This window comes from Maylandia zebra, linkage group LG20, assembly GCF_041146795.1.
Source record: "Maylandia zebra isolate NMK-2024a linkage group LG20, Mzebra_GT3a, whole genome shotgun sequence".
NCBI classification, from domain to species: domain Eukaryota; kingdom Metazoa; phylum Chordata; class Actinopteri; order Cichliformes; family Cichlidae; genus Maylandia; species Maylandia zebra.
This window is the reverse complement of record NC_135186.1, coordinates 34,407,299-34,433,277: the sequence shown is the minus strand read 5'-3', so window position 1 is coordinate 34,433,277 and position 25,979 is coordinate 34,407,299. Positions and strand designations below refer to the sequence as shown.

General features: G+C 40.1%; 3 protein-coding genes across 6 annotated transcripts; 2 read left to right on the top strand and 1 right to left on the bottom strand.

The window, feature by feature from the left end:
- Positions 1–6,175: 6,175 nt before the first annotated feature.
- uxt (ubiquitously-expressed, prefoldin-like chaperone) lies at positions 6,176–12,150 on the bottom strand. 2 transcript variants are annotated; one of them, XM_004568172.2, is made up of 7 exons: positions 12,013–12,150; positions 10,520–10,645; positions 9,122–9,203; positions 7,969–8,036; positions 7,694–7,801; positions 7,046–7,109; positions 6,176–6,690 (listed from the first exon to the last, which is right to left on the bottom strand). In XM_004568172.2, the coding sequence occupies exons 1-7, from the start codon at positions 12,015–12,017 to the stop codon at positions 6,628–6,630; spliced, it is 516 nt and encodes a 171-aa protein (XP_004568229.2). In that variant the 5' UTR covers positions 12,018–12,150; the 3' UTR covers positions 6,176–6,627. The 2 variants fall into 2 exon arrangements, with proteins under 2 accessions (XP_004568229.2, XP_004568230.1); XM_004568173.2 differs by lacking the exon at positions 12,013–12,150 and adding an exon at positions 11,289–11,360.
- On the top strand, positions 11,377–16,429 carry cdk20 (cyclin dependent kinase 20). The gene is made up of 8 exons (XM_004568174.5): positions 11,377–11,978; positions 12,120–12,233; positions 12,808–12,996; positions 13,225–13,346; positions 13,935–13,997; positions 14,624–14,747; positions 15,450–15,605; positions 15,822–16,429. The coding sequence occupies exons 1-8, from the start codon at positions 11,904–11,906 to the stop codon at positions 16,011–16,013; spliced, it is 1,035 nt and encodes a 344-aa protein (XP_004568231.1). The 5' UTR covers positions 11,377–11,903; the 3' UTR covers positions 16,014–16,429.
- A 152-nt stretch (positions 16,430–16,581) lies between these two features.
- LOC101481608 (erythroid transcription factor) lies at positions 16,582–23,598 on the top strand. 3 transcript variants are annotated; one of them, XM_076878263.1, is made up of 8 exons: positions 16,582–17,019; positions 17,106–17,196; positions 18,108–18,267; positions 18,370–18,420; positions 18,501–18,640; positions 22,111–22,236; positions 22,353–22,531; positions 22,675–23,598. In XM_076878263.1, exons 2-7 carry the CDS (start codon positions 17,116–17,118, stop codon positions 22,512–22,514), a joined length of 720 nt encoding a protein of 239 aa, XP_076734378.1. In that variant the 5' UTR covers positions 16,582–17,019; positions 17,106–17,115; the 3' UTR covers positions 22,515–22,531; positions 22,675–23,598. The 3 variants fall into 3 exon arrangements, with proteins under 3 accessions (XP_076734378.1, XP_004568233.2, XP_012779257.2); XM_004568176.3 differs by having other exon boundaries at positions 18,108–18,420; XM_012923803.3 differs by lacking the exon at positions 22,675–23,598 and having other exon boundaries at positions 18,108–18,420; positions 22,111–22,246; positions 22,353–22,477.
- Positions 23,599–25,979: the final 2,381 nt, after the last annotated feature.

Below are 25,979 nucleotides of genomic sequence, written 5' to 3'. Positions count from 1 at the left end.
TTAGCCTCAACACAAACGGCATCACTTCCGGTGTACCTTCAGATTAAAACTAAAATGGCTCAAGCGCCCCACGCTCTCTCTGTAGGAAATGATCGTTTTTCATTCTTATTGCTACCATAGATCTTTTTAAACAAGCCTTGTAACTTTGATATTTTTAGATTACTTAAAATCGATTATTTGCCTAAACTCAGGAATGGAAGCTTGTTTCCAGCACTTTTTAATTTAAATGTATTTTTTTTTTTACCATTATTACTTATTTATTTTATTATTCATTTATTTAATGCTAGCCATATGCCAAAATTTAAGTTTAGTATCTCAAAATTTTGAGTTACTCACATTTTTTAAATACCTAGTAAGGTATTCACCTTTTGCAGAGCTTGACAAATATAAAGATTTTTGATCATTTAACTGGTTAAAGAACAGTTACAGTGACTTGTTTTAATATTTTTGCACTTTGTAATGCTGTAATTGTTGGTGGAGGCTTCTCTGCCTGAGAGTGTCATTAGAGACACTTCCTCATAGAAAAAAAGAGTAAAAAACAAAGAAAGAAAAGACAGTGTAGGTAAAAGAGTGTTTAGAGGAGTCTCAAGTCTTCACTAAAGACAAACTTTTCATATTTGACTGATGAGTGCACACGTGTAATTTTCATGTCTCATTGACCACTGACATTAAGGTTAATTAACCATTAAAATGAGGTTTCTGAGTGCAGACTTGCTTCTCAAAGTTCCGCATCAGCTCGTTGTCTGGGTTTTAGCAAAATTATTTTATATATTTGGGGGTTTTGCCCTGTTTTTAAACCTCGAATCAGTGACCGAATCAGCCAATGAATATTATCATAAATCTGTGTGGAATTACGTTTTCAAATGAAAGGTTTGCGGGTTTTATGTGCTCTTATTTTGAAGAACATCCTTTCGCGCTTTGTTTGAATTCCGGTGAGTGAAAGCGCCGTTTCTGCAGCAACGGGGGGTGACGTCACGACGGCTGTGCGCTCCATGGACAGGAGTTCTGAGTAACTCCGCCAAACTTTGCTGAACGAACTCAGTGAAACGCATCTTATCGATGTCAGATCTGCACTCTCATCGCACCGCTGCGGTCTTTGCAAAGATAACCGCTCGCACGGCCAATCCCATTTTGGAAACAGGGAATAGTGCTCGTATCTCAGGTACTGTGATAAAATAAGGTAAGTCTAAATTTGTTCACAGGTTTTCACAGTTAAATCTCTGTCCCTTGTTCCCAGGCTTTTCTCTCTACATGTGTTTCAGATCTTCGGTGGGCGGGGCTCCTGAGCACACCTGGAAGGTGTGTTCCCAGTGGCTGGGACTCCCGCGTTTCTCTCTCCCTGCCACCATGCCGTGTGCTGAATTAGTTTCTCTTTAATTTCTTAATAAACTATTTTCTTAAAGGTGTGTCCGCCTCTTTGTCATATCCTTAAGAACCGGGTTGTGACAAAATTATATAAACTGGACGTTATTTTTGTTAAAAAGCTCATTCTCTAATAATTCAGATGAAAACCTTTTTGTTTTGAAGTTTGAAGTCTGTCACTAGGAACCAGCTGTAGCCATGAGGTGACCCTGACCTATACTCATGGTAAACATCGTGTGAGCACTGCTACTGACAGTACTACTGTAATCTTTCATTTACGTTTAAGGAGGAAAGCAGTGAAAAATATTATAAAAATGCTATCAAAATATTTCTGTCTTCAGTAAACAGTAAAATGAAATCAAAGCTGAAAGGAATATTGAACTAAAACTGCAAACATGTTGCAAAATTAAAATGCAGCAATAATCTCAAGCACTAATTATTCATAATATTCACTTTATAAGAAGTATAATATTGTTTATAATAATCAATTAATTATAATTTTATCTTTTTATAAAACATCAGGTAGATTAAACTACAAGGTCTCTGAGAGAGCTAAAAAAAAGGTACTTAAGGAGGATTTAGGTGTTAGTATTTATGGTGTTAGCATACAGACTCAATTACATTATTACCTGTTATACATATTTATAGGACAGTGTGACATCATCAATAAGACCAAAAAAGTTTCAGTTCAACTTTTCAGCCTTTGCATTGTTTGACTTGTTGGAGGCGTCTCAGACTTCCTGGATTGTAGGAAATGTGCTAATCCTCCACACTGCTCGAATCATCACCCTACACTGTGCTGTAAGAGGGGCCAAACAAAGCCCCCCCTGTTTAAATCCTTGGTGACAAAGTCTGTAATCTGTTACACTGATGAGATCGGGTTCCTTTCTCTGTTGAACTTTCACACCCAGAGGTGGAATGTCTTTGAATAATTTATGTAATCTGGATGGAGAGAAGTGTAGTCTGTGGACGGTTTTGAACGTGAGCATTTATAGAAGTACCACCAATTTTTTCCAAAGATTTTTCCCAGACTTCATCAGCGATCTGAGCGTCCACTTCTTCATTCCAGTCTAGTCGGAATGATCCCGAGGATGGAGCTTTACAGCTCCACTGGAAGACGTCTGATTATTCAGGACACTGTAAAGCTGCATGAAGAGGTCTCTGTTCATACTTTGGGACGTGATTTTTAGAGTTGTTTCAAACTCTAAAAATGAAAATAAATGCAAATGTGAAAACTAAAACGTCTGCTGTAGCTGGCCATCAATACCTCATACTCTTACCCTTCTGCTTCTAGACTTTAAAGACGAGCTCCTCCAGACCTGCTATACATGATTAAAGCATATCAGTGTGTCAGCATATAGATTTTTGTCAGTATAGTGAGCATCTGAGACCAGACTTTTAATGGGTGTTGCACTCTAGGATTCTCACTGTAAAAGTCTAACTGTTCGGGAGTGATGTGAGAGACGTCTGCCTGCAGGACATGTGTTCAATCCACAGCCAAACAGCCATTTTCATCTAGGTTAGTGCCAGGAAATCAACCACGCCACAAAGATAATGTATTTATATATCAGCAAAGTATAATTCAGACTGGGGGAAACCCAAGCCACCTTCCTGTTTCCTGAAAAGCTCAAAAAAGTCCAAATGTGAGCGTGAGCCTCACTCCTGCAGAGTGTCCTCTTTGGTCTCCTCTCAGTATCAGCAGTTTACTGGAGTATAAAGACTGTTTTTAATAACATATGGCAAACTTAAAGGCAGATCTTCTCACTTGTTACACCCAGGTGGTGTTCTAGTTCAGCAATGTGCTGCAGATTTGTCTTTTTGTTGTGAGGAATGTTTAAATAAATTCCCAAAGCATCGCAAGCAAAACGGAATATTTCTAACTGTTTCTAATTTCTTTTAAAGACCTAAAACTAAAATACTGTAGATCTGCAATACATCAATAAAAATAACGAAAATGACTAAGATTAAAAAGCTTTTGGCTCCTGAAGTTGAATCTTGAAGGTTTTACATCGATAAAAGAAGGATAGAGAGAGAGAGAGCAAATGTCCACAGATCCTTTCTTGCAGTGCACTGGGATGACGTCTTTCACTCAGAGTAACAGGGTTTGAATCTTGATTTCAAACTTGACGTCGTTATTTTGTTTTACAGCGACTCTCATTAAGGATTTCTTCTAAAGACGTTGGCTGAAATCACCTCCTCCTGTCTGACTGCAGCTAGAATCGACCACATGCTGGCCGAGCTCTGGCCATTCAGTCGGCATCACATCTTTCTCTTTCTTTCCCTCTGCTTCTTTACGCCACTGCCTCTATTCAGCATCCAGTTTCCATGGCAACAGGTTCTTTATGGCGCTGCATCTCTAAAAAGCAGCTGAGCTAATGGCCAAGCACCGCTACATCTTGTTTCAATAATCGTTACATATGCTGAGGGTCTGTTTGTGCGTCAGTTCGACGCACAATCGCATCTCATCGGAGGATTTCCAAAAGTATGTGGACAGTGGATCACGTGTGACCCTGCTGCAGAGATTTCCACCCGTTCGGAGCAGGATGTTTCTGTTCTGGCACAACCTTTTATCTCCCAAATGAAAGATTTCTTTCTAAGATTATTCAATTATTTGTTTAATAGTAAGAACCGTGTAGAGAAGGACCCTCATTTCTGACAAACTCACCTGGTCTGTGAACATTAACAAGCTCAGCAGCACTTCACTTCCTGAGGTTGCTGGAGAGGAACTGTGTGCATGGCAAACTGCTGGTGGCCTTTTATTATGTGTAGAAAGCATCCCGGTGTACTGCCTAACAGCCGGATGCTCTGCAGCAGATAAAAAGGGTAATCAGAAGGAAATAACAAACACATTACCAAAGACTGCTGGCTGCACACTCCCCTCCCTACAAGAAGCTGTTAATGCAAAATATCACCTTAAAATCACTAAATATGATTAATAATAATAATAAATTGTATTTATAAAGCACCTTTCAAGACACCCAAGGACACTGTACAATAGATAAAAACACATAATAGAACAATGACGAACAATAAAAAAACAAAAGCACAAGATAAAATTAACAAACAGTGGGCTCACAGTGAATATGCAGATTTGAACAGATGGGTTTTGGGTTGGGATTTAAACTGGGGGAGAGAACCAGTGTTTCCTTTATCTGGGGGCAGAGAGCTCCACAGCCTGGGAGCAGAACAGCTGAAAGCTCTGCTGCCCATGGCGGTGAGGCGGAAGGAAGGCACAGAAAGCTGGATAGAAGAAGATGATCAAAGCGAGTGGACAGAAAAGGTGGTGCTTAACAGGTCAGACAGGTAAGGAGGTGTGAGGTTATGAATGGCCTTGAAGGTGAGCAGAAGAAGTTTTCTCACTCTGGACTCTGCTTGACCTGTTGCCCGGTGGTTGAAGGTAAAAGTCCATCAAAACAAAGGCAAACAGTGCAGTTACTGTCTGAAATCGAATACTGTAAAGCACCGTCTCTTTCATGCTTGACACCTTAATATTGATCATTATTTATCATCTTCTGCTGACTTTTTATTCTTTTTTTGAGACAGAACTCGCACTCGATTTTTTGTATTTTATAATGTGATAACAACAAAAGCATTCTGATTGAAATAATGGTGGAAAGACGTGAGTCACAGTCGCTGTACTCATCTTTTAAATTACTCCATATAAATGTTATATTAGTAAAATATGTTTTTTTAAATCAGTAAAATGTCTGAAACATATTTATAAAAAAAAAAGTAGAAATAATTAAAAAGTACTAACATAGAGAAAATTGTACTACGTTTGTACTAACAATAAGAAAATAAGACAAATATGGACACATGTTCAGCAAAATAAATATTTCAAAATATTAAAATAACTGAAACCTGTTTTGGAAGCTTATTAGTCCATAGAATGAATGAACATCATTTAAAAATATTATTGAAAAAATTACTGACATGTAAAAAGTTTATCATGAGGAATAACGTAAAAAGGAATAGTACAAAAAGCTCAAAGTGGGGAGAGCCAGAGAAGTGTGGCAGTACAGAGATCCAAATATGGCCAAAGCTGAGCGTGAAGTGGGGACAGGGAGGAGGCGGGGGGCAGAGGAGGCTGTTTGAGCAGCAGACTGCAGCAGGTGGGAGTGATGACAACAGCCAGGGCTGGTCTGGGAGCCTCTTCGGCTTCCTGTCGTGACATCATCAAAGCGAAAGACGTGTTGCTTAGTCCAGGAAGAGAACAGCAGTCGAGGAGGAAGATGGTGGGAATGAGGCAGCAGGGTCAAAGAGAACATGAACTTGGACCGAACTGTGGAAACCAGAGACACACCGTGTTTGGCAAAGGGGAGTCACCAGCCCCACTCCTGGAGGATGGCTGACCGCCGTAGAAGAGGCCGGCTGTCAGCAAGCTGAATGGAGAGCAAAGTGTCTCCCAGTGGAGGCCGGATGAGGAGGTGTTGCGTCTAAAGCCTTCAACTTGTTGGGCATTAAAGAGAAGATTAAGGAGAACAGACATCTGTATTACCACTGAAACAGATGAGAAAACTTCAAGATGGCTCAAGAGAGAACCAGGAGAGGAGAGTAACCACCCGTTAATGTGGACCCATCCTGGTGTCGGATCAGCCTCAGCAGGGTTTCCAGGAGGCGGCTGGAAGATGCTAAAAGTCCTGAAACACCTGAATAAACACATCATTCTCAAAGAACTTTAGAAAACAGCTAGTCAGGGGAAAAAAAGTGAAATCCTCAAAGATTCAGTAAAACATCCAAAGAATTTCTATGAAAACCCAGGAAACACCTTGAGCACAGGTCCAACAAACCGAAGGAAGGAAAGCTGTCTGGATCATTTTCACAAAACAATTTATTTCAAACTCCAAACAGTGAAACATCACTCACTTCCTGTCACATTGTTTTCAACCTATGAGATCAGGTTTGTTTGAACCTGAATTTGTCACATTGACTGAAAGTGTCTGTTTAGAGGCTGCAGGATCATCTCTGAGCAGCCCCCTTTTCAATGTGACACTGAAGACAACAAAAAACAGGAATATTCTCTGATTTTCAACAGACGAGTTTCACAAAGACACAAAGTCACGTCGAGTGTAGGCGTTTCATGACTGTGAGTTTTGACTCTGAGAAGGCTCAGGCACTAATCCTCCTCTTCAGCTCTGTGACGACTTTCAGGCTTTAGACCTGAAGCCTTTCCTTCTCCTCGACCCTGTTTTCCCAAAGCACACCGTTGACATCAGCAGCCGGCTTTCGTTAACCCGTCCTCTGCAGCTGGTCAGGCGGGAAAGTCTAAAAAACGTCTCCTCTTCTGCTCTCTGGCAGGTCGCCCAGGCCCTGCAGCTCCCTCAAACCCTGAGGAGGGAAACATGAAGAAGAAAAGAGCAGCCAATCAGATTCTTTACCTGCTTCTTTAACATCTGATTATAAATCAGATAAATCTGACTATTTTAACCCTTTTGTCACCAGTAAATACTGAAAAACAGTTTTTTAACTGAACATATTCAAATCTGATCTTGATTATTTTTCATCAGGTGGGCAAAACTTTTTATTTCCAGTTCAATGTTCAAACTTCACTGACTGTAAAATCCTCAGAAATGAGTAACAAGTTATTTAGTACTTAAGTATAAGCCAGAGGAAAACTCCTGCACCCAACAGAAACTATTATTATATAAAAACTGTCCTATAATCGGCCTGAGAAGAAACTGACCTCCAGCACCATGCGGATGTGGGCTTTTATTTTGGCAGAGTCTTTTGTGAGCTGCTCAGTGAAGCTGTAACACAAACACAGGGTTAGCATGGCTAGCATCTCTCATTCAGAGAAAGTGACAGTGCTAGCAAAGAGCTAACATGAGCTAGCTAATAGACATTAGTCTGCAACAACAAATCATAAAAAAATAATCAATCATAATAATAAAAATTAAAAAAAATCTTACAAAAGATATAAAATAAAAAAATAGTAATAATTAGCAATAATTCCAATAAATAAATAATAAAATAAAACTAATAAAACTTAATTTTTAAGTACAATAAAAACAGGAATTTGTCAGAAAAAAAAATACAACAAAAATATCAATGTTTTAAACTGGAAAATTTAAGTGTGAAAAAAATACTTGAGAAATATCTAAAGATAAAATTAATAATAAAATCATAGATGTTCAGAAAACCCACCAAAAATATCTAAAAACAAAATCAGGACATTTCAAAATAAATAGTTCTAACATATTTTTTTCAAATAATTTCACAACAAAGTGAAATCCTGACCTTCATTTGAAACATATCTGAAACATAATTAATTTTTTTATGCTTTTTTCTCCTACTTTTAATCTTAATAGTGTTACAGTGACAATGAACTCACGCTGTGAGCTGACTCGTCTTCTTCTCGATGAACCTCAGAGCCTCGTCGTGAGTCATCTCCACAAAGAAACCGTAACCGACGGCCACAAACATCCTGGATGAGTCCTCGCTGATGGAGGAAAAGAAAACGAGAACTGAGTTTAAACAGTAAACACAGAGCACGGATCCTCTTGCCTCTCTGGAGTCTCGCAGCACATTTCATTAGCCTAAATGCAGCATTTGTGCCTGTTTGAATGCAGAACAGCTGCTGATGACCTTCGTGTGTCAGCAACTCACACTTCAGCCTGAACGTAGAAGTTACAGCCAAGATCAACGTCAGTCTTCAGCTGCTGAGAGCCCGCCTCCTGCAGGAACACAAAGAAGAGTGTGACTTTCATTCACTCGTGGAACAGGCGGCCCAAGCTCAGAGAAAAAAAGTACTCATCTCAGCATCTACAGGCCTCAATTAGCATGTTAGAGGTTAAAGTTCATGACATGACAGTTAGAAAAGAGACTGAATGAGTTTGGCTTGTTTGGAGGGGTTTCCGCAGAAAAATATATCAGTGAATATGTAAGGAGCTTGGAAAGAAAAGCGACTGAAGACGTTTCAGCTGGAAAGCTTCTTCAGTTCTAAGACCAAATAGTGGAGAATTCAAAATATTACATCACATGAGCCAAGGTGTGTGATGAGGCACACGATCAATAGTCGGTCAACGACCCTCTTATGGGACAACTCCCACTAGGACTTAAATACCTGGGACTCTCCACTGTTTGGTTTTAGAACTGAAGAAGCTTCTTGGATGAAACGTCTTCAAGAAACTTAAAGAAGTTGAGTCGCTTTTCTTTCCAAGCTCCTTAGATTACCATGACCCGGATGACTGAAAACCTACACAGACATCAATGATTATGAAAATGATTTTAAAAATATCTGAAAACTAAAATTAAAACTTCTATCCTCTAAATAAAATAAAAACAAATAAAAAATTATCTTTTCAAATATCTGAAAAGTGGAGGTAAAATGTCTGAATGTTTTTTTTTTTCCAGCTGTAGTTTCAGGCTCTTTGATCCAGACGATGGAGGTTTGGGTTCACAGCTCTCGGCCTAATGAGCCACACGTATTGATCTGCTGGATAAACAGCTGCAGTGAGGCTCAGCTGTATTGATGGAGGTGCGATAAGCTCCTCCACCTTTCCTCACAGAAGAGTGTGCTGAATTACAGAAACAGCTCACACAGAGAAGCTACAGAGAGAGGTGTCTGTATCAGCAGAGTTCAGTCTGCAGCTCATTAACCAGCAGACTGAAGCGTTTAACATTAACAGAGAATGACAGCCAGCACAAACACTTGGGAATCACTACAACGATCTCCAGTTTAATGTGGAAATCTCTTCTTTTCTAAACTGAAAAACCTACAGGCCTTCAAAATAACACAATACATTTTGTGTGCGTTTACCTGCAGACTCTGTATGGTGTTCTTCAGCTGCAGGTACTGAGAGATCTTCTCATAAACCTGATCCCTCTGCTCCACCACCTTCCTGCCAAACGACAGCCGTCACTTGATTTACAGAGAACATTAACGCCTTCAGATGGACCAAAATAATTCAGCTCTTTAGTCTGTGTCACCAAACAGTCAGATGCCAACCTGAAGAACCACATAAATACCTGTAAGATTAGATCTACCCTTCTTATCCATCACACATGTGTACTTACAACAGATTCAAACTCATTATTGTATCCCTTCTATATAACTGAGCTCCTTCTTACATGTAGTTTTTAGATTTTTGCACCATTTTGTTCTGTAATTGTACAAAGTAATTTCTGTATTTCTTTTCTTACACCCTAATAAAATTCTCAGTGTTCACATTAAACACAACCAGTCGGGTCTGTGCATGTACAAGTAACCCATGTGAACCAAAGGCTAAGGCCTTAGATTCCTCTAAATACTTTTCCAAGTCTTGAATCTGTATGATGTCATTGAGAAGAGATATCCCTAATATAGCCCACCCACCTGCTGTCTGAGGAGCTACACCGGTCATGTCAAAGGCAAAAAAAATTTATTTTAGTAATAATTAGTAGCTTTGCATGATTACTATGAATCATGCAAAGCTACTCTAGTGTCATAGTGTGCAAGAATAACAATATAAAGCTGTAAATTAACATAACTGGATGTGCTTCGCACTCTGTTAGCTCATGCTGAGCTCTGCTCTGCAGTACTGGCTACAGAATGTGAAGCAGTACGGAATTTAAGATGTTTCCTCTTAGTGTGGTCAAAACACTCCAGTTCTGTCTGGTTTGTTGACCCAGTTGTTGCAGTGCTGGCACAGCAGTGACATGTATGACAATCCCACTGTATTAAAAACACATTGCACGCAAAGGCTGTCTTGACAACGTCTACATGCCTAAATGCATTGAGTTGCTGGCATATGAATCGCTGATGAGATATTTGGGTTGAGCAGGTATTCCCAATAAAGTGACCTGTGAGTGTAAGTATTTAATAATCAGTCTGCAAGTAATTAAGGCACAGAGGGGGACCAAAAATGACACCAGCACTATTATACAATCAGCAGCTGTGAGACTTGACATTTATTAGGCTGTTAATTAAGCTTTAAATTACTTTAATTTGTAGTCACTCCTCATTGACCTTCATATCGCCTCTACTACCTGCTCAAAGTCTGCCAGGAAAAAAATCTGAGTTCATATCTACATCTATCTATCTACACAAGTATTTTGCACTACTTTAACTACAGATTACATTTCTTTTACTTTAGTTTTTAAAGTTCTGTAACTGAATAAAGCTTTCTGTACGGACATAATAAACTGTGTTCAGACATCAGCGGTAGTGTCTTCTTACTGTAAGTCTCTCTTCAGGACTTCATTGATGAAGGTTTCATACTGCAGCACCTTCTGGTCCACGTTAGGTCTAGCTGTGGCATTGTCGGGAGCAGACATTTCTTCACTGTCTTCTCTTTTAAAGAAGCTACAAACAACAGAAAAAACATCCGGTTGAGCTGCAGATAAAGTCCAGCTGCCAACTACCCGATTTCTCTGTCGTAAACGTTAATGTTTCTGGACACCAAACTCTCCGGCTAGCATGCTTAACACAGGACGTAAACACGCCACTCTACACCGGATAGGAAGAAACTGTGAACAAGTACTTCCGGGTTTCCAAATAAACCCAAAGAATAGATTTTGTGAGAACAGAAAAGACAAAACGACAGCAAACGCTTGTCAACTAATGATAGCATAAATTCGGAATTTCAAAAAAAGCCTTACTTTATTTTTTTTTAATATACTAGAATAGAAAGCCTTTTTCGTTATGTACAATACCAGTACGGAGTGAATAATTTTTTATTCTTTATCGTGCTGCTGTAAAAAAGAATTTCCCAATTGGATTAAAAAAAGTCTGTCTGTCGGTCAGGGAAATTAGAAGGATTTGCCTGAGCAGATTTTAAATTTTAGACACATCAAGTACATCTCTATACAGTTCAAAAGACGTGCTTTATAAACTAGGGTGAAAAACAAAGTTGAACGTTAAAAAAAATGAAACAGCGAACAAGAACAACAAAAAAGAATCAAAAATAAAATAAAATAAAACATTGTTTCTGCCTAATGCTTTCTACCTGCTCTGGCTCTATGGTGGTCCTGTCTCATGACGTCACTGTAAACAAACATGGCAGACCACGGGCGGATCTGTAGCACGAAACAATTATTAAAACGTCCTAAATGAAAATGCGTATTAAAAAATTACATATCGTCGTTTTTGTAGTTTCTTTCTTAACAAGCGTGCGTGTCTGCGGGAGCAGAAGTTAAACAGTGACAAGTTTTAAAATTTTAGCTGGGTAATCGGAGTTAAGACGTTGCCAAGGCAACGTTAGCCAACAGCTAGCTGTCTCAGGATTTATTTTCTGAGAGACTTTTCTTTACAGCTGTTTGTTGTTGCATATGTAATACAAGCCGAATGTAAGTTAACGGTTTCAACTTTTACTGGGCTTAAAATAATAGTTTAATAACTATATCTTATTGAGAAAACGTGCGCAGCATCATGAACAGCTTAATTTATGAGTGAAGTTCGAGGTTGGCGTTCCTCTCTCTGGTTTTCTGCTCCAAGGAGCTAATCTGTACATCATTGGGGGTTTACTTCAAACCACTCTTTGAATTAAAAAAAAAAAATCAGTGAGAGTTGTGACCAGATTAAATCCAGATTAACTGAAGCTGTTTTACACGCTCATGAAAACATGGAGCAGTACAACATTCTGGGTCGGACAGGAGAAGGAGCTCATGGCATAGTCTTCAAGGCCAAACATATTGAGGTGACGGACTGGTGCTTTTATGTCTGCATCTTACCTCATTTCTTTCCCCCCCCTTTTCTTTGTGTAATCCGATCAGCATTAAATTTGGAGTCTAACCTCAGCGGCTTAGAAATGTGACATGGAAATGCTCTTGTGTGTTAGACAGGGGAGACGGTGGCTCTGAAGAAAGTGGCTCTGAGGAGGCTGGAAGACGGCATTCCGAACCAGGCTCTGAGGGAGATTAAAGCACTGCAGGAGATCAAGGACAACGAGCATGTGAGTGAATGTGCAGAGAGTTTTTACAGATAAGAGTCATTTTAATCTTAAAATTTGATTAGTGTTTAGCGGTGCGGTGGGTAGCACTGCTGCCTCACAGCAAAAAGGTCCTGAGTATGAGTCCCTTCTGTGTGGAGGTTGCGTGTTCTCCCTGGGTTCTCTCCGGGTACACTGGCTTCCTCCCACAGTCCAGAAACATGCAGTTAGTGGGGTTAGGTTAATTGGTAATTCTAAATTGCCCATAGGTGTGAATGTGAGTACAAATAGTTGTCTGTCTCTATGTGTTAGCCCTGCAACAGACTGTCCAGGGTGTACCCTGCCTCTCCCCTATGGTAGCTGGGATACACTCCAGCTCCCCTGGTGGCTGGGGGGATATCACAAACAAGATATAACAGAAACCAAAAATTCATACATGGAAAACATAGACAATCAGAGTAGAGCAGCAAGAACAGAGCCGAGCATAACAGACATGTTAATAAAAAGGAGATTAGGCTATATGAGAAAATTATAAGAAGCTGCAGAGTGTCTGGAGTCTGAAGGGATGCAGGACTTCTTTCTGTGACTTCCTCCTCAGGTGGTGAAGCTGAAGGACGTCTTTCCTCACGGCACGGGCTTCGTCCTGGTGTTCGACTTCATGCTGTCTGACCTCTCTGAGGTCATCAGGAATTCCCAGCGCCCTCTGACTCCTGCGCAGGTCAAAAGTTACATGATGATGCTGCTGAAGGGCGTGGCTTTCCTGCATCACAACAATGTCATGCACCGGGTGAGCGCAGCTAACAGTTATTATCATTAATGAGTCATCTGACTGTTTTCTCAGTGAATCCTGCGTTTGTAACAAGCAACACTTAAACATACAAGGATATTTAAATACTGTTGGTTATTCATAATAAATGAAAAGCTGAAAATATGTGAAATATGTGGAGAGTTTGGGTTTCTTTTGCTTTAACAAAATAAATCAAACCATTATAAAGTGACGTTTGTGTGTTTGCAGGATCTGAAACCAGCAAACCTGCTCATCAGCTCCTCAGGCCACCTGAAGATTGCAGACTTTGGTCTGGCCCGGCTATTCAGCGAGCAGGGAGAGAGGCTGTACAGCCACCAGGTGGCCACCAGGTAAATATGACTTTATTTAGCAGCTAGCTTTAGCTAATCAAAATAAAATACAGTATGACTTACCAAAAGAACTCAGTGAGGTACAAAACACGAAGAGCAAAATGCTCATTTAAATAGAAAAATGACAGTAAAATGAAAGATCTCGAGTGAAAATTTAAATGCAATATAATGAACCTAAAAGTAAGTACTTTTGTATATAAAATGCAGTAATGCAGTATCTAAAAGGCTGAATGTAATACAGAAAATGGCTCTATAAAGTAAAGTAGCACTAACACAGCATTAGCTTTAGTGCTGCTGGGAAAAATCCACGTGGTGACATGTAAAATGCAGTCAGATGATACTTTAAATATTCACTCAGACTTGCTTTAAAGCTCGACTGGTGAACAAATGTGTCACAGAACAGATTCACATATTCAGATTTGAGGTGCTCATTACGCCTGTGAATAATAATCATGTTAAAGTCGCCATGTCATGTGACTTGCTGGTTCAGTTCATTCTAAAATAATCACCACTTTCAACTGGACATCAGTACTTTATCAGTAATGTGCAGTAAATGTGCTCAGTTACATTTGACCACTGTGTGTTTAGATGGTACAGAGCCCCTGAGCTGCTGTACGGAGCCCGAAAGTATGACGAGGGAGTCGACCTGTGGTAAGTACAACCCTGAAAATGCTGCTAAAAGTAGCGCCCACAGTATTATTTTTTTGCTGTTGTTCGACCATTACAGCTTACATTACATTATATAGATTTACATTACATAGACTTACATTTAACCAGGGATTCGAGGCTAATTAGTGTGATTTTTCACCTGGCTCTGCATTTATATTATGTAATTATTTTATATCTGTAATTCATATTTTATATTGTGATTTTATCTGTATCATGGTTTTACTGGAAAGCACTTTGGTGTACTTTGGTCTTTAAATGTGCAATACAAATAAATTTGATTTGATTTGATTATCTACTGTGAATCCTCCGCTGTTTAGCTTTTACTCAATAAACCTGGATGCTTTTGTTTCTGTTGTGCATGCTTGTATTCTTTTCCTGTATCAGCGTATTTTATTATATATTATTCTTTAACATACTATGTAACATGGGACCATGTAACATAGAAAGAGTAAGCTTTAGCTTCCGTACACTCACTCTGTTAGTGTTCACAGTTCCTGCTCAGGTGTAAATGGGTCCAGTGATCAGAGATGAACAGCAGGGGGCAGCAGCAGTCTGAAGTCACAGCTTTCTGTTTAGTCCGTGTGTGAGTGCTTGTGTGTGTGTTTTAGGGCAGTCGGCTGTATTTTTGGGGAGCTGTTGAACTCGTCTCCTCTGTTTCCTGGAGAGAACGACATCGAGCAGCTCTGCTGTGTCCTCAGAGTGCTGGGAACCCCGACTCAGGACAGTTGGCCTGTAAGACACACACTGGTTTTTCCATCACTTCAGGGGACGTTACATTAATATACATTCATTCTCTTAGGGATCTTTTTGTATTAGGTTAAACTATTAAGCTTTATATCAAATTATCATCTCACACATTCTGCCTTTTATATAAATTGATATTCTGAAAATGTAAACACAATGAGGATGCCTAATTTCCACATGTATTCACTCAGTGGCAGTGTTTACTCTTTCATCTTTGCACATAGTGCATATAAATATCCGCCGATATCCATGTTCATTAAATTTAAATGTGCTAAAAAGACGAAATGTGTTATTTTTTAAAAATAATTTTTTTTAGTGCATAGTCTACATTATAATCATCATCAGTATATTATTATATGTGATAGGCCTGCAATCATCTGCCTGAAATATTGGTTGGTCTCCAGTTAGCTTTATTTAAAATGTTTAGTTTAAGATTAAAGGAAATCCAGTAGACTAGCAGTAAATTATGATAAATATGTAGAGAAATTAAACTGGACCTAAAATTGATCCTGTGTAATTTACTCTAAAAACCAACAACTGTTTGAAGTCTGGTGCCATTTTTGTGGTCTGTGTGAGATTTTATCTGAAGGCTGAGGTAAAATAATGCAAAGTTTAATTTTGTCTTGTTCTTTTCTTTTATGGCTGTGAAACTGGTTAAAACATTTTAATCCCTCTCCTGTCTGTCTCCAGGAGATTGTGGAGTTGCCAGATTACAATAAAATCACCTTTAAGGAGAATCCAGCGATCCCATTGGAGGAAATCATCCCTGACACGCCCCCTCAGGCAGTGGACCTGCTCTATAAGTTCCTGGTGTATCCATCTAAACAGCGCTGCTCAGCCAGAGAGGTAAGAAACCTGAAGCAGAGCTTAAGTTTAAAAACGGAGTTCCTCAGGGCTCGGTCAGAGGTCCTCTCATTTTTACATAAAGAATCATTTCTTGGGACATAGCCGTTATATTTTCCCTGATCACTGTGGTCTGTTTATCACCCATTATCACTCAGATAAAGGTTAATAACCTGATTATTGATCGGTGCTCTCCATGTCCTCTCCTCCTTACTGCAGGCTCTCCTCCATCCATATTTCTTCACTTCGCCAATTCCTGCTCACCACTCAGAGCTGCCCATCCCTGAAAGGGGAGGGCGACCCCCCCGCCAACGTTTCCAGGCTCCGCCCACTGACTTCTCAGTGGACCTACCATTGCAGAACAGTATGGTAGACCCTGCCCTAATACAGGGATACGCTTCCTGCCTCTGAACTGACCGCTGATCTTTACCATCTCTCAGCTGCTCTTATACCAGTTAATCTTGTTTTATATATTTATTTATTATCTAGTTTACTAAATCCTCTCCTTCGGACTGAATCCTCATTGTTTTATGAACTTTAGCTCACACAGAAGATTTCTGACGGTCTTTCCTGAGCCTGAACCTCTTCTGTAACCACTTATAACCGTGAGAAAATGACCTAATACAGTTAAATTTCCACACACTGAATTTATCGACTAAAAGGAATTAATGTTTAGCTCCACTGGGTCTCCATTTGGTAAAAGGATGGAATAATGAAAAAAAAAACCCACACGAAATCAAGCAGATTTTTATTCTAAAAATATTTGTTTCTGTTCTGTTTATGAAACATGTTGTGAGTTTTATTTAAAGTAAAGTGTGGAGAAGTTGGGTTGGTTCCTGACCATTTTTTCCCTTTAAATATGTAATTTCTGAGGATTAATCTTGAAAATAATGATGTGTTTACAGCGTGAGCTGTGTGCCTGAGACAACCATATCAAAGAATGCACTCACTGACATCTTACAGAACCAAGAGTAAAGAAAACTGACTGAAACGGAGTGTAAGAGCAGACTGAACCTGTGGATTAGTGATTATTTGTACACACACTGACCTCAGTACTGTGTGTGGCGATGTTTAACTAGAGCGTCCACGACTGGAACAGCAGACCAGGAAAAGTAGAAGAACAATTTTTTTCTTTTCTATACTTTTTGATGTGTTTTTGAGGCCAGTTGTGGGCTGAACCTGGACTCCAGTAGTCTGACAGTGATCTCATATTATACCATGTTTACAGCAGTAAATGATAACAGCTATGTAAACACTGGAAACTCAAAATTTCAATAATAAAAAAAATCCCCTTCAAAAAACCCACGTCAGAATTTGTAGGAGGAGTCAGACACCTCCTCTTCCTCCTGGTCGCCCTCCTTCAGACCCCAGAGCAGCATTCAGAGGAAGTTAAAGCCCTCAAAGCTCTTCAGCCTCTGTGAGTACCATCAGAAAATAGAGCAGTGATCCTTTGTGTTAGAGAGAGCACTAACTCAGTCTTTAATTTTTCTTTCCTCCTCTTAGAAATTCAGCGATGATGTCAAACTATTTGCCGTTAGCTTATTGGTCTTCTGCTGTGACGTCCAACAGATCTGAAACAAGCTTCAGTACGAAGGTGAGAGTCTTTTATTATATTCCTGCTTATGGAGTCAAAATGTAATCAAGTACAAGTATGGAAGTATGTAATCTGATGTTCAATAAACATATGGAGTGGGGTTTTCTTTCTTCTGAATAAGTAGTTAATGTTTTTGCTTTAATGTGCTTTTACCTGTACAGAAGTAAAAAGTGCCGTCCTGATAATGTTATTGACAAATGTTATTTGGCTCGCCATAAATTATTTGGTGATTCTTATGCACACGTTTAGCTCTTTGAAAGAAGATTGAATTTTTTTTTTGGAAAATGGAGAGTTTATTGAAACATCTGACAAATTAGTTTGAAAAAATCTTGAAATTTGAATTTCTGCATATGACTTTACATTTGTATCGTATTTGCGACGTCTGGCATTTAAAAAAATGTTTAATACTTTAATACTTAAAAAAGTATTGTGCAATTAATTCAGGCTTTTCAGGGGAAAAAAATCACACTGATGATGCAGATGTCTCAAAAACACCCAAAAAACGTGTGTATCAGAGATGGTACCCGGGGACTAAAGGGGTTGCAGCTTAGCTCGGTTCGATGAATGTGGCCCTGATCTTACAAAAATTCCTGATATTCCTCAAAGAACGAGGCCTTCTGAGGCCATTTTAAAAGTAATTACAGGAAATTATTTGTTTCTTCTTTTGTGACGCGTCCAGAGCGCCTGACCTTCATCAAACATAACAAAGTTTCCTCATCTGATATTTAGTTGATTTATATATTGATGTATATATGATATATTTATTTATTCTTGTTACGCCTTTTCTGTTAGGTCACTGACCCCACAGCCAGGCTCCTCAGGGGTCAGGGAGCCTGTGGTAGTTTTGATATGAGCTGATCTGTTAGATGTCAGATGCAGGTTTCTCTTACATTGATATGATCTCTTTTCAGGTGGGGCCTGTCCTTTCAGACACTTTCCTCCAATCACCATGCACATCCCAAGAGGCCCCTCCCTCGCTCCTCCTCACCCCCTGCCTCTGGCTGAATGATTCCAGCTGTCAGTCACCGAGCCCTGCTTACATCCCACCTGCATCTTCTTCATCCTTGTATAGTAATCATGCTCTGATTCCATCCCCCACCCACCTCCTCTCCTCAACACCTGGATGTAACAGTTACCATGGCAACCTGTACACACCCTCCTCCCCCTCTGCAGGTGACTGGATGCTACCTGACAGTCTGTCTTGGGGGCAGGGATGTGGACCAGGTGAGTATTTACCTGCCTGTGCTAGTAGATCTGCGTGTGTGTCTTTTGTGCTGATGTGTAATTTGTCATCGTTTGCTCAGAGCAGCGCGAGTGCGTGAGCTGTGGGACGCAGAGCGCCCCCCTGTGGAGGCGAGACGCTGCAGGTCGACTCCTGTGTAACACCTGCAGCCTCGGACAGGAAGCCAACAACACACCGCTGCTGAAACCGAAGAGACGAGCTGTAAGATGACACACACGTATTTGAAAAATTGTATTAACGTTTTAATTTGAAAATCGTGTTTTATTGATAATATTGCACCAATTTAAAATGAGCATCAGAAAATTAAAATTCTACACTGTACAGCAGGTAGGACTTTTATATATAACATTTTATATAGATATATGAAGAGTTTTTTTGAAGTTTACATTATTGTTTTAATTTTAATTAAGTCCCTCACAGGCATCTGTATCTATTTTAATTTATCTTTTATATAATAAAAATTGCTTGCAAAGCTGCAGTCATTGATGATTCTGGTGTCTGTTGGGGCCTTTGGCAGAAATTCACATTATAAATAGTAATATAAGTAAGAACGTATATCACTTTCAAAGATCATTTTTTTTGTTTCTGATGACTGAACTGACATGACAAACGGGAACATGACGTCCTGTCATGGGGACTCTTCAGAGCACGTTGTACATACAGTATAATCAGTTAAAAGTGGAATCCTGAACCTATAGTTAACATTTAAAGGTTGGACCAAACCCTTCTCTTTCCTGCTGGTGCCAGAAACGTAATCATTCTGAGAAAACTTAATGAAGGGATGTAGTAAATTATTTCACATTATAGAATTAGAATTCTAAATTACCCATACGTGTGAATGTACGTGTGAGCGGTTGTCGTCTCTCTGTTTGTCCTGTGGTAGCTGGGATGGGTGACCCTGATGAGGATGAGCAGAAGAGAATGGATGAATGGACAATAAAGTACACACAGCACAATAATTTACACCAGTACATCAGAGTAATCAGAGTACCTTAGCATACACATCCAAATTTCTTTGCGTCTCAGTTTCATAAGTTAGCATTCACAGCTTTGGCAGTTAGCCCCAGCAGACACAGCTGTCATCAGTGAACTAGAGAAAACTGTTCAAGATGGCAGTTTTCACTCTGTTACTGGTGCCCAATAAAACAGAGAGTAAACCAGCAACTGTAGAAATGGAAGAGACCAGGTTTAGCTCAGTAATGATGCCAGGACCAAGCTGGCTGGTTGTAAGATATTTATGCCATATTTACTAGTTCCTTCGGTCTACAGTGTACCGGTGGTGTTCTGACTCTGACTCCCGCCATACACCCTCAACTCAGTCATGTGACAGCCTGCGGAGATAAACACACCAGGCTGCTCTGCAGGCCAAGCTAACCACTGTTTAAAGCCAAAATCTTCCTCTTTTCTTCTTCTTCCCCTCTTCACTCTGTCAGTGCGCCCCAGGGCAGCTGTGGCTACAATGTACCTTGCCATTGCCAGTGTGTGAATGTGTGTGTGAATGGGTGAATGACTGAATGTAGTGTAAAGCGCTTTGGGGTCCTTAGGGACTAGAAAAGCGCTATACAAATGCAGGCCATTTACCATTTTCATTGATCGCATCAGTTATCAGGTTTGATCAAAACTCCAGCTCAGGCATTCTTAGGGAGATCAGGTCATTGTAGTTTGAAGTTACTGGCGTGGGCCCTGAACAGCTGCCTGCCTCAGTGGCTCCTCTGATTGACAGACTAATTCTTAACTATTTATGATACCCAGTGATGAACAATATGAACAACACCATCTAACACTTTATAATAAAACTTCAAGTTAATTTTGGGTAATAGTTGTTTGGTTTTTTTTACTGTTCACGAGGAATAAAAATATAAATATTAAGAGCTAATTATTGCTTTGGAAACTAATTGATAACCATTATTTGGAGTGCTGTTGTAAATGTGTAAGCGATGGTGGTAACAGTGTAAGAAGGCAGGTGTAGTGCGCCGTTGGGGAGCTTGGTTTGTGTTCCGTTTCACTCACAGCAGACTTTTGTTTTCACTCCTTGTTTACTTCTGCTTTTGCTGTTTGCTGAGGTTGAGGAAAAGATTGTGGTTGGGGTTAAAATCATAGACTGTTTATAAAAGATGGACGTAGACGCAAAGATGCTTCGCTCCGGTTTGTGCCGTCGGGACCTTTGCATTTTTGTTTTTTACTGTTTTTATTTGGTTGGTTCGAGTTAGAAGGGAACACGTTTCAAATGCTCGTTTGTTCAGCAGCTGGTGCTGCTTCATTAGTAAGCAGCATCCTTAAGCTGTACAGGGGCAGTGCACAGACACAGAGATCATTAGTTAAATGCTAGTTAACTAATTTGTGCACATAACTAGGGGTTACATTTGGTTTCAAACCAGAACGACTGCATAGATGATGGATGAGTTATTTCTGTTATACTTATTTGAAGTCTGCTTGAAGTCGGCTCAAAAGGCATTTGGGTGCACTTTATGTTTGCGTGAAAGAGTCCAAGCAGTCATTAAAAAGTTGGACGTCTGCGCGGAGCTTCATGCTCACCATTTGATGACATCAGTTTTGTCAGTTGGACCCATGTGGACCCCTGCGTGCTCGCAGATTCAGAAACAAAAACACAAAATTTCAGTCACACTGCAGCACAGACTGCTCCGATGGTCTGTTCATACAAAAACAAGGTCTAGAGGTTCATTGTAGAGACTCAGATGAGTGGAGGTGAAGCCCAGCGGACGCCCGCCTGTGCTGGGTCAGTCAAAGCAGTCATGAAACTAACAAACTCAAAAGTGAGCAGGTCATTAAAACAGCTGCGATCAGGCTGTAAACCTTTTTATTTCTGCTGACAAGACCAGTGATGGAATGTATCTCAGTACATTTACTGAAGCACAATTTTAATGTACTTTTACTTTATTGACACGTTTCTACTACTTTTTACTTAGATGCTGTTATACTGTTCTTTTATCCTGTCTTCCTTTTCTCACCCCAACCGGTCGCAGCAGATGGCCCCGCCTCTCCCTGAGCCTGATTCTGCTGGAGGTCTCTTCCTGTTAAAAGGGAGTTTTTCCTTCCCACTGTCGCTAATGTGTTTGCTCATAGGGGGTCATATGTTTGCTGGGTTTTCTCTGTAGGGTCCATCTTACCACATAAAGCACCTTCAGGCAACTGTTGTTGTGATTTGGCGCTGTATAAATAAAATTAAATTGAAAATACTATTTTTAATGTACTTTGTACTCCATACCATTATTTAAAATTTTTAGCTACTTCTTCTTCTTCTTATTAAGTATTATTATATTTAACCCTGCCCATATAAGTAATGGAAAACACCTCCAGCTGAAACAATAAAGTGACACAATAACCGATCAGTAATTCTGATCCTCTAATATGACGAATGTGAATACTTTTACTTTAGGTACTTCATTTATATTCTGATGGTAAAACTTCTGGTTTTGAGGCTTTTGCTTCAGAAAATAATTGAACAACAGGAACAGATCTACCACCATCTGCTGGATGAGGGGCATGCACTGAAAGTCCTGCCAGTTTTCTTCCTCTTATTTATTACTGAAAAAATCAGATTTCCTGTGGGAAACTTGTTCTTGTTCCCTCTAAAACGTCGTGTTTGAAAAAGAAAATTGTGTTAAATTACCTCAAAATATATTTCAAAACAGTATGGTGTGTTATTCCAGAGCAGGATTCAGAGGAAAGGAACTCAGTGTGTCAACTGTCTGACTGAGCACACGACGCTGTGGAGGAGAAACTCTGCAGGAGAAGCCGTCTGCAACGCCTGCGGACTCTACTACAGACTACACCGGGTACTACAAAGTAAAATACTGCTCTGGCCACATGCTTTACTTCCTCTAGTAAGAGTAAAACAGCAAAGAAGGTGTTCCTTGTACTTTGAGGCTGAGTCTTTGTTAAATGTTTGCAGGTGAATCGCCCGCTGGCCTTGAAGAAAGATGGAATCCAAACCAGAAAACGGAAAGTGGTCACTAAGAATAAGAGGAAAACTGACCAATCAGAGACCAAGCTGCCTAAGGGTGTCCAGCCCAGTGATGTCACAGCAGCTGACAGCAGCGTTGTCGGGTTTTAGGTGACCTGATGCTGCAGGTAAAACGATCTGCAGCAGTTTAGGTTTTATTGTCAGAATTCAGTCACAGATAAACTGTAATGCAAGAAACGTGCATGTTTAGATTCTCAGGATCTCATTACCTCTGATCTCTCTCTGTTTTGAACCTTCATAAATCCACCAGAGGAAAACATCAGCTCAGGACCTTCTTCTTCATTATCAGAACAATCGAGTGAATAAATAAATCCATGAACCTCTGCAGACAGGAGCTGCTCGCACAACTTGAAGAGAAATTTGTGAGGGTAAAGCTTTTCAGACGTGTCTGCTGTTGTTGCTTCCTGTGTGCCGTCCTCTGTGATCACCTGTGTTTTTAGATTTTTGTTGGCTGTATTTACTGTGGACCTTGTCTCCAGCCCAATAAATGACTCACTTTTTGTTATTTAACACATCTTATTTTGCCTCCTACATTTGGGTCCCCACTCCTCCACTCCCCCCTCCTTCTGACAGCAGCATTTATCGACAGCTACCAGGACGAACTCATCACTCATGTGATCCAATGGATAAACATTAACAGCCTGGGTTTAGTTTCAGCTGCCTCACACACGTAAAACTCAACGTTTTAGAAATGGCTTTAAATCCAGGACCCGTTCCAGAAAACAGGTTTGAAAAAACTCAGTTTAACTCATTCACTGCCAGCCATTGGCAGTGAATGAGTTAACATAAAGTCTGATCAGTTATTGATTAATTATTAATATCTGATTCATCCTTACGTGGGGAAACTCTGAGTTTTGGGATTTTACATTAAGCAGTCAATATGTGCTTGAAGTGCAGACTTTCAACTTTAATGTAATAATAGAAAATAATAATGTTCCCTCTACATTTCTTGACAAATAAATGGTAAATGGCCTGTATTTGTATAGCGCTTTACTAGTCCCTAAGGACCCCAAAGCGCTTTACACATCTAGTCACCCACCCATTCACACACAGATTCACGGCAAGCTACATCGTACCCACAGCCGCCCTGGGGCGCACTGACAGAGGCGAGGCTGTCGGACACTGGCGCCACCAGGCCCTCTGACCACCACCAATAGGCAACGGGTGAAGTGTCTTGCCCAAGGACACAACGACCGAGATATATATATTACTATATATATTACTGTATATATTACTATATATATTACTATACTATATTACTATATATTACTATTTTTATATATATATATATATATATCCTGTGTGCAAGGTACCGTACCTACACACTGCTCCCTGGGCGCCCAATGGCTGCCCACTGCTTCACAGAGTGAATGGGTTAAATGCAGAGAGGAATTTCCCCACGGGGATCAATAAAGTACACTTTCTTCTTTCTTCTTCTTCTTCTTCATTTTGCCTGTTTGTATCTGGATCTTTGCTCGCTTAAGAATTGTTGTTTCGCCTTCAATCTGGATTTCATTTATAATATCCACAAAGCAGAACTAAAAAGTACTATATTTGTATGTTTTCTGTATATTAATGAATGGAATAAATGTAATCTGAAGTATTATTCAGTTTGTTCATGCCGGCACAGCAATGTAGTGGATGGCATAGTTAGAACTTAAACAGAAAATACTTGTCAGATTAATCCGTGCATAATATCAATCAGTGATAAAAATATAATCCAGTTTGTCGAAATACCAAAAAGCTCAATCTCCAAATGAATCACTCATTCTTCTTTTTTAACTGCCTGAGCTTTTTTAAATCACATAAGAAACTCTAACATGACCGTGAGTGACCTCTGGGTGCTGATGTCACTGTTCAGGTCAGTTATTTTATTGCCCCTTATTGGAAACAGACAGACTCTGAAACAATCATCCACAAAGAACAATATAAAAACAGTAAAACCAACGCACAACAACCACAAAAATGTTAAATCACTAATACACCAAGTCATTAGACACAGTAAAGATCGTCGCCTGCAGCAGGAGCAAGCAGAGAGCCTGTTTAGTGTAAACACGGCTGACTTTGTTTTTGCTTTGCACTTTATTTTATTTTATTTTATTTTTTACGATCGTCTGCTTTTGATTCACTCTGAAGTGTGTTGTTTCTGCTCCGTGTGTCTTCATGCGCTGGATTAGCAAAGCCAACAGGAAGCCGCCAAAGCAAAGTGTCTGATCACCTTCATCAATGAGAGATTTCATTTTTTGATTTTCCATCAAATCTGCTAGAAACACGCTTTGACTTGCTGATTATTGAATGTAAACTGATGGAAACAATCTCAGTCTTTCCATGTAAAGTTACATTTAAATGAACACAAAGTTACGAACACTTTAGGGGTCACTGAATGTCACGGAGGCCCCGAAAGTCCCGCAGGTTTAATGGGACTTATTGCCCAAACTCCACAGTGAGATGTCATCAGTGCTAACAGAGACCTCAGCCTGTCACAGAGCATCATATGCTATTATCAGACAATAATACACCATACTCCCACCCTGGCCCCCACCCACTCAGAGCCTCCTGCTGGCTGCTTGCTGAGGGCCGAAATTGTGCAACGCAGGAGGCTTCTGGTTTTCCGGAGCCAGAAAAAAAGGCTAAGAGAGGAAAAAGGAGATAAAGAGAGGGCGGTTGGTGGTCTGAGGCCGGCCAAAGATGCCTTACCTCCCTCCACCACCTTGAATGTGTGTGTCTGTTTGTGTGTGTGTGAGGGGTCCGGGCAATAACAGTACGGATGAACGTCATGAAACATCAGAAACCACAGCAAACCCACACTTTTTTTACAGATGTTCACAGAGGCATCCGTTAGCCGTTAGTGCTGGTTACACACACACACACACACACACACACACACACACACACACACACACACACACACACACACACACACACACACAGTAAACGGCTGGGGAGTGAACAGCTGCAGCAGATGTTGACATCTTGTTCTCTCAGCAGCCAGAAAACACTCAGAGAGTGGACTGCTACACTCAGAGGTCCTCCAGGACATGAAGTCTGAGTTTGTCCTGAAGGTGGCGACAGAGGGAGGGGTCACCAGGTCACCACAGTTGGTAGGTTACACAGGCTGTGCGTATTGTGACGAGATCCCAGAAAACTAAATGTAAAAAACAAAGAGTGTGTGTGACACAGGAGTTTGGCATTTGAAACGCATATTTTATTTGTATGAGCTTCTTGGTAATGAAAGGAGCCTCTCAGTCTGGTTCAAGTCTCATTTGGCTTTCAGTGAGGATGCATCGATCAGCTGTGAAGCTCACGTGAGAAAAGCCTTTCTTACATTCATGTTCCACCAGCCAGTAAAAGTTTTCTTGTCTGCATCGTAGCTGTTTCTCATTTTCACAACCTACACGGATATTTTTGGCAGTTTTTCATGTTCCACAAACATCTGAGTAGCTTGTGATTTGTAGGTTTCCACTGTGGAGAATTGCTGCGTACATGCAGACATGTTAAAGTGCAGGAGGCCCGTGATGATCTTTACTGCTTTCTTCACAGTCATTCAATAAGATC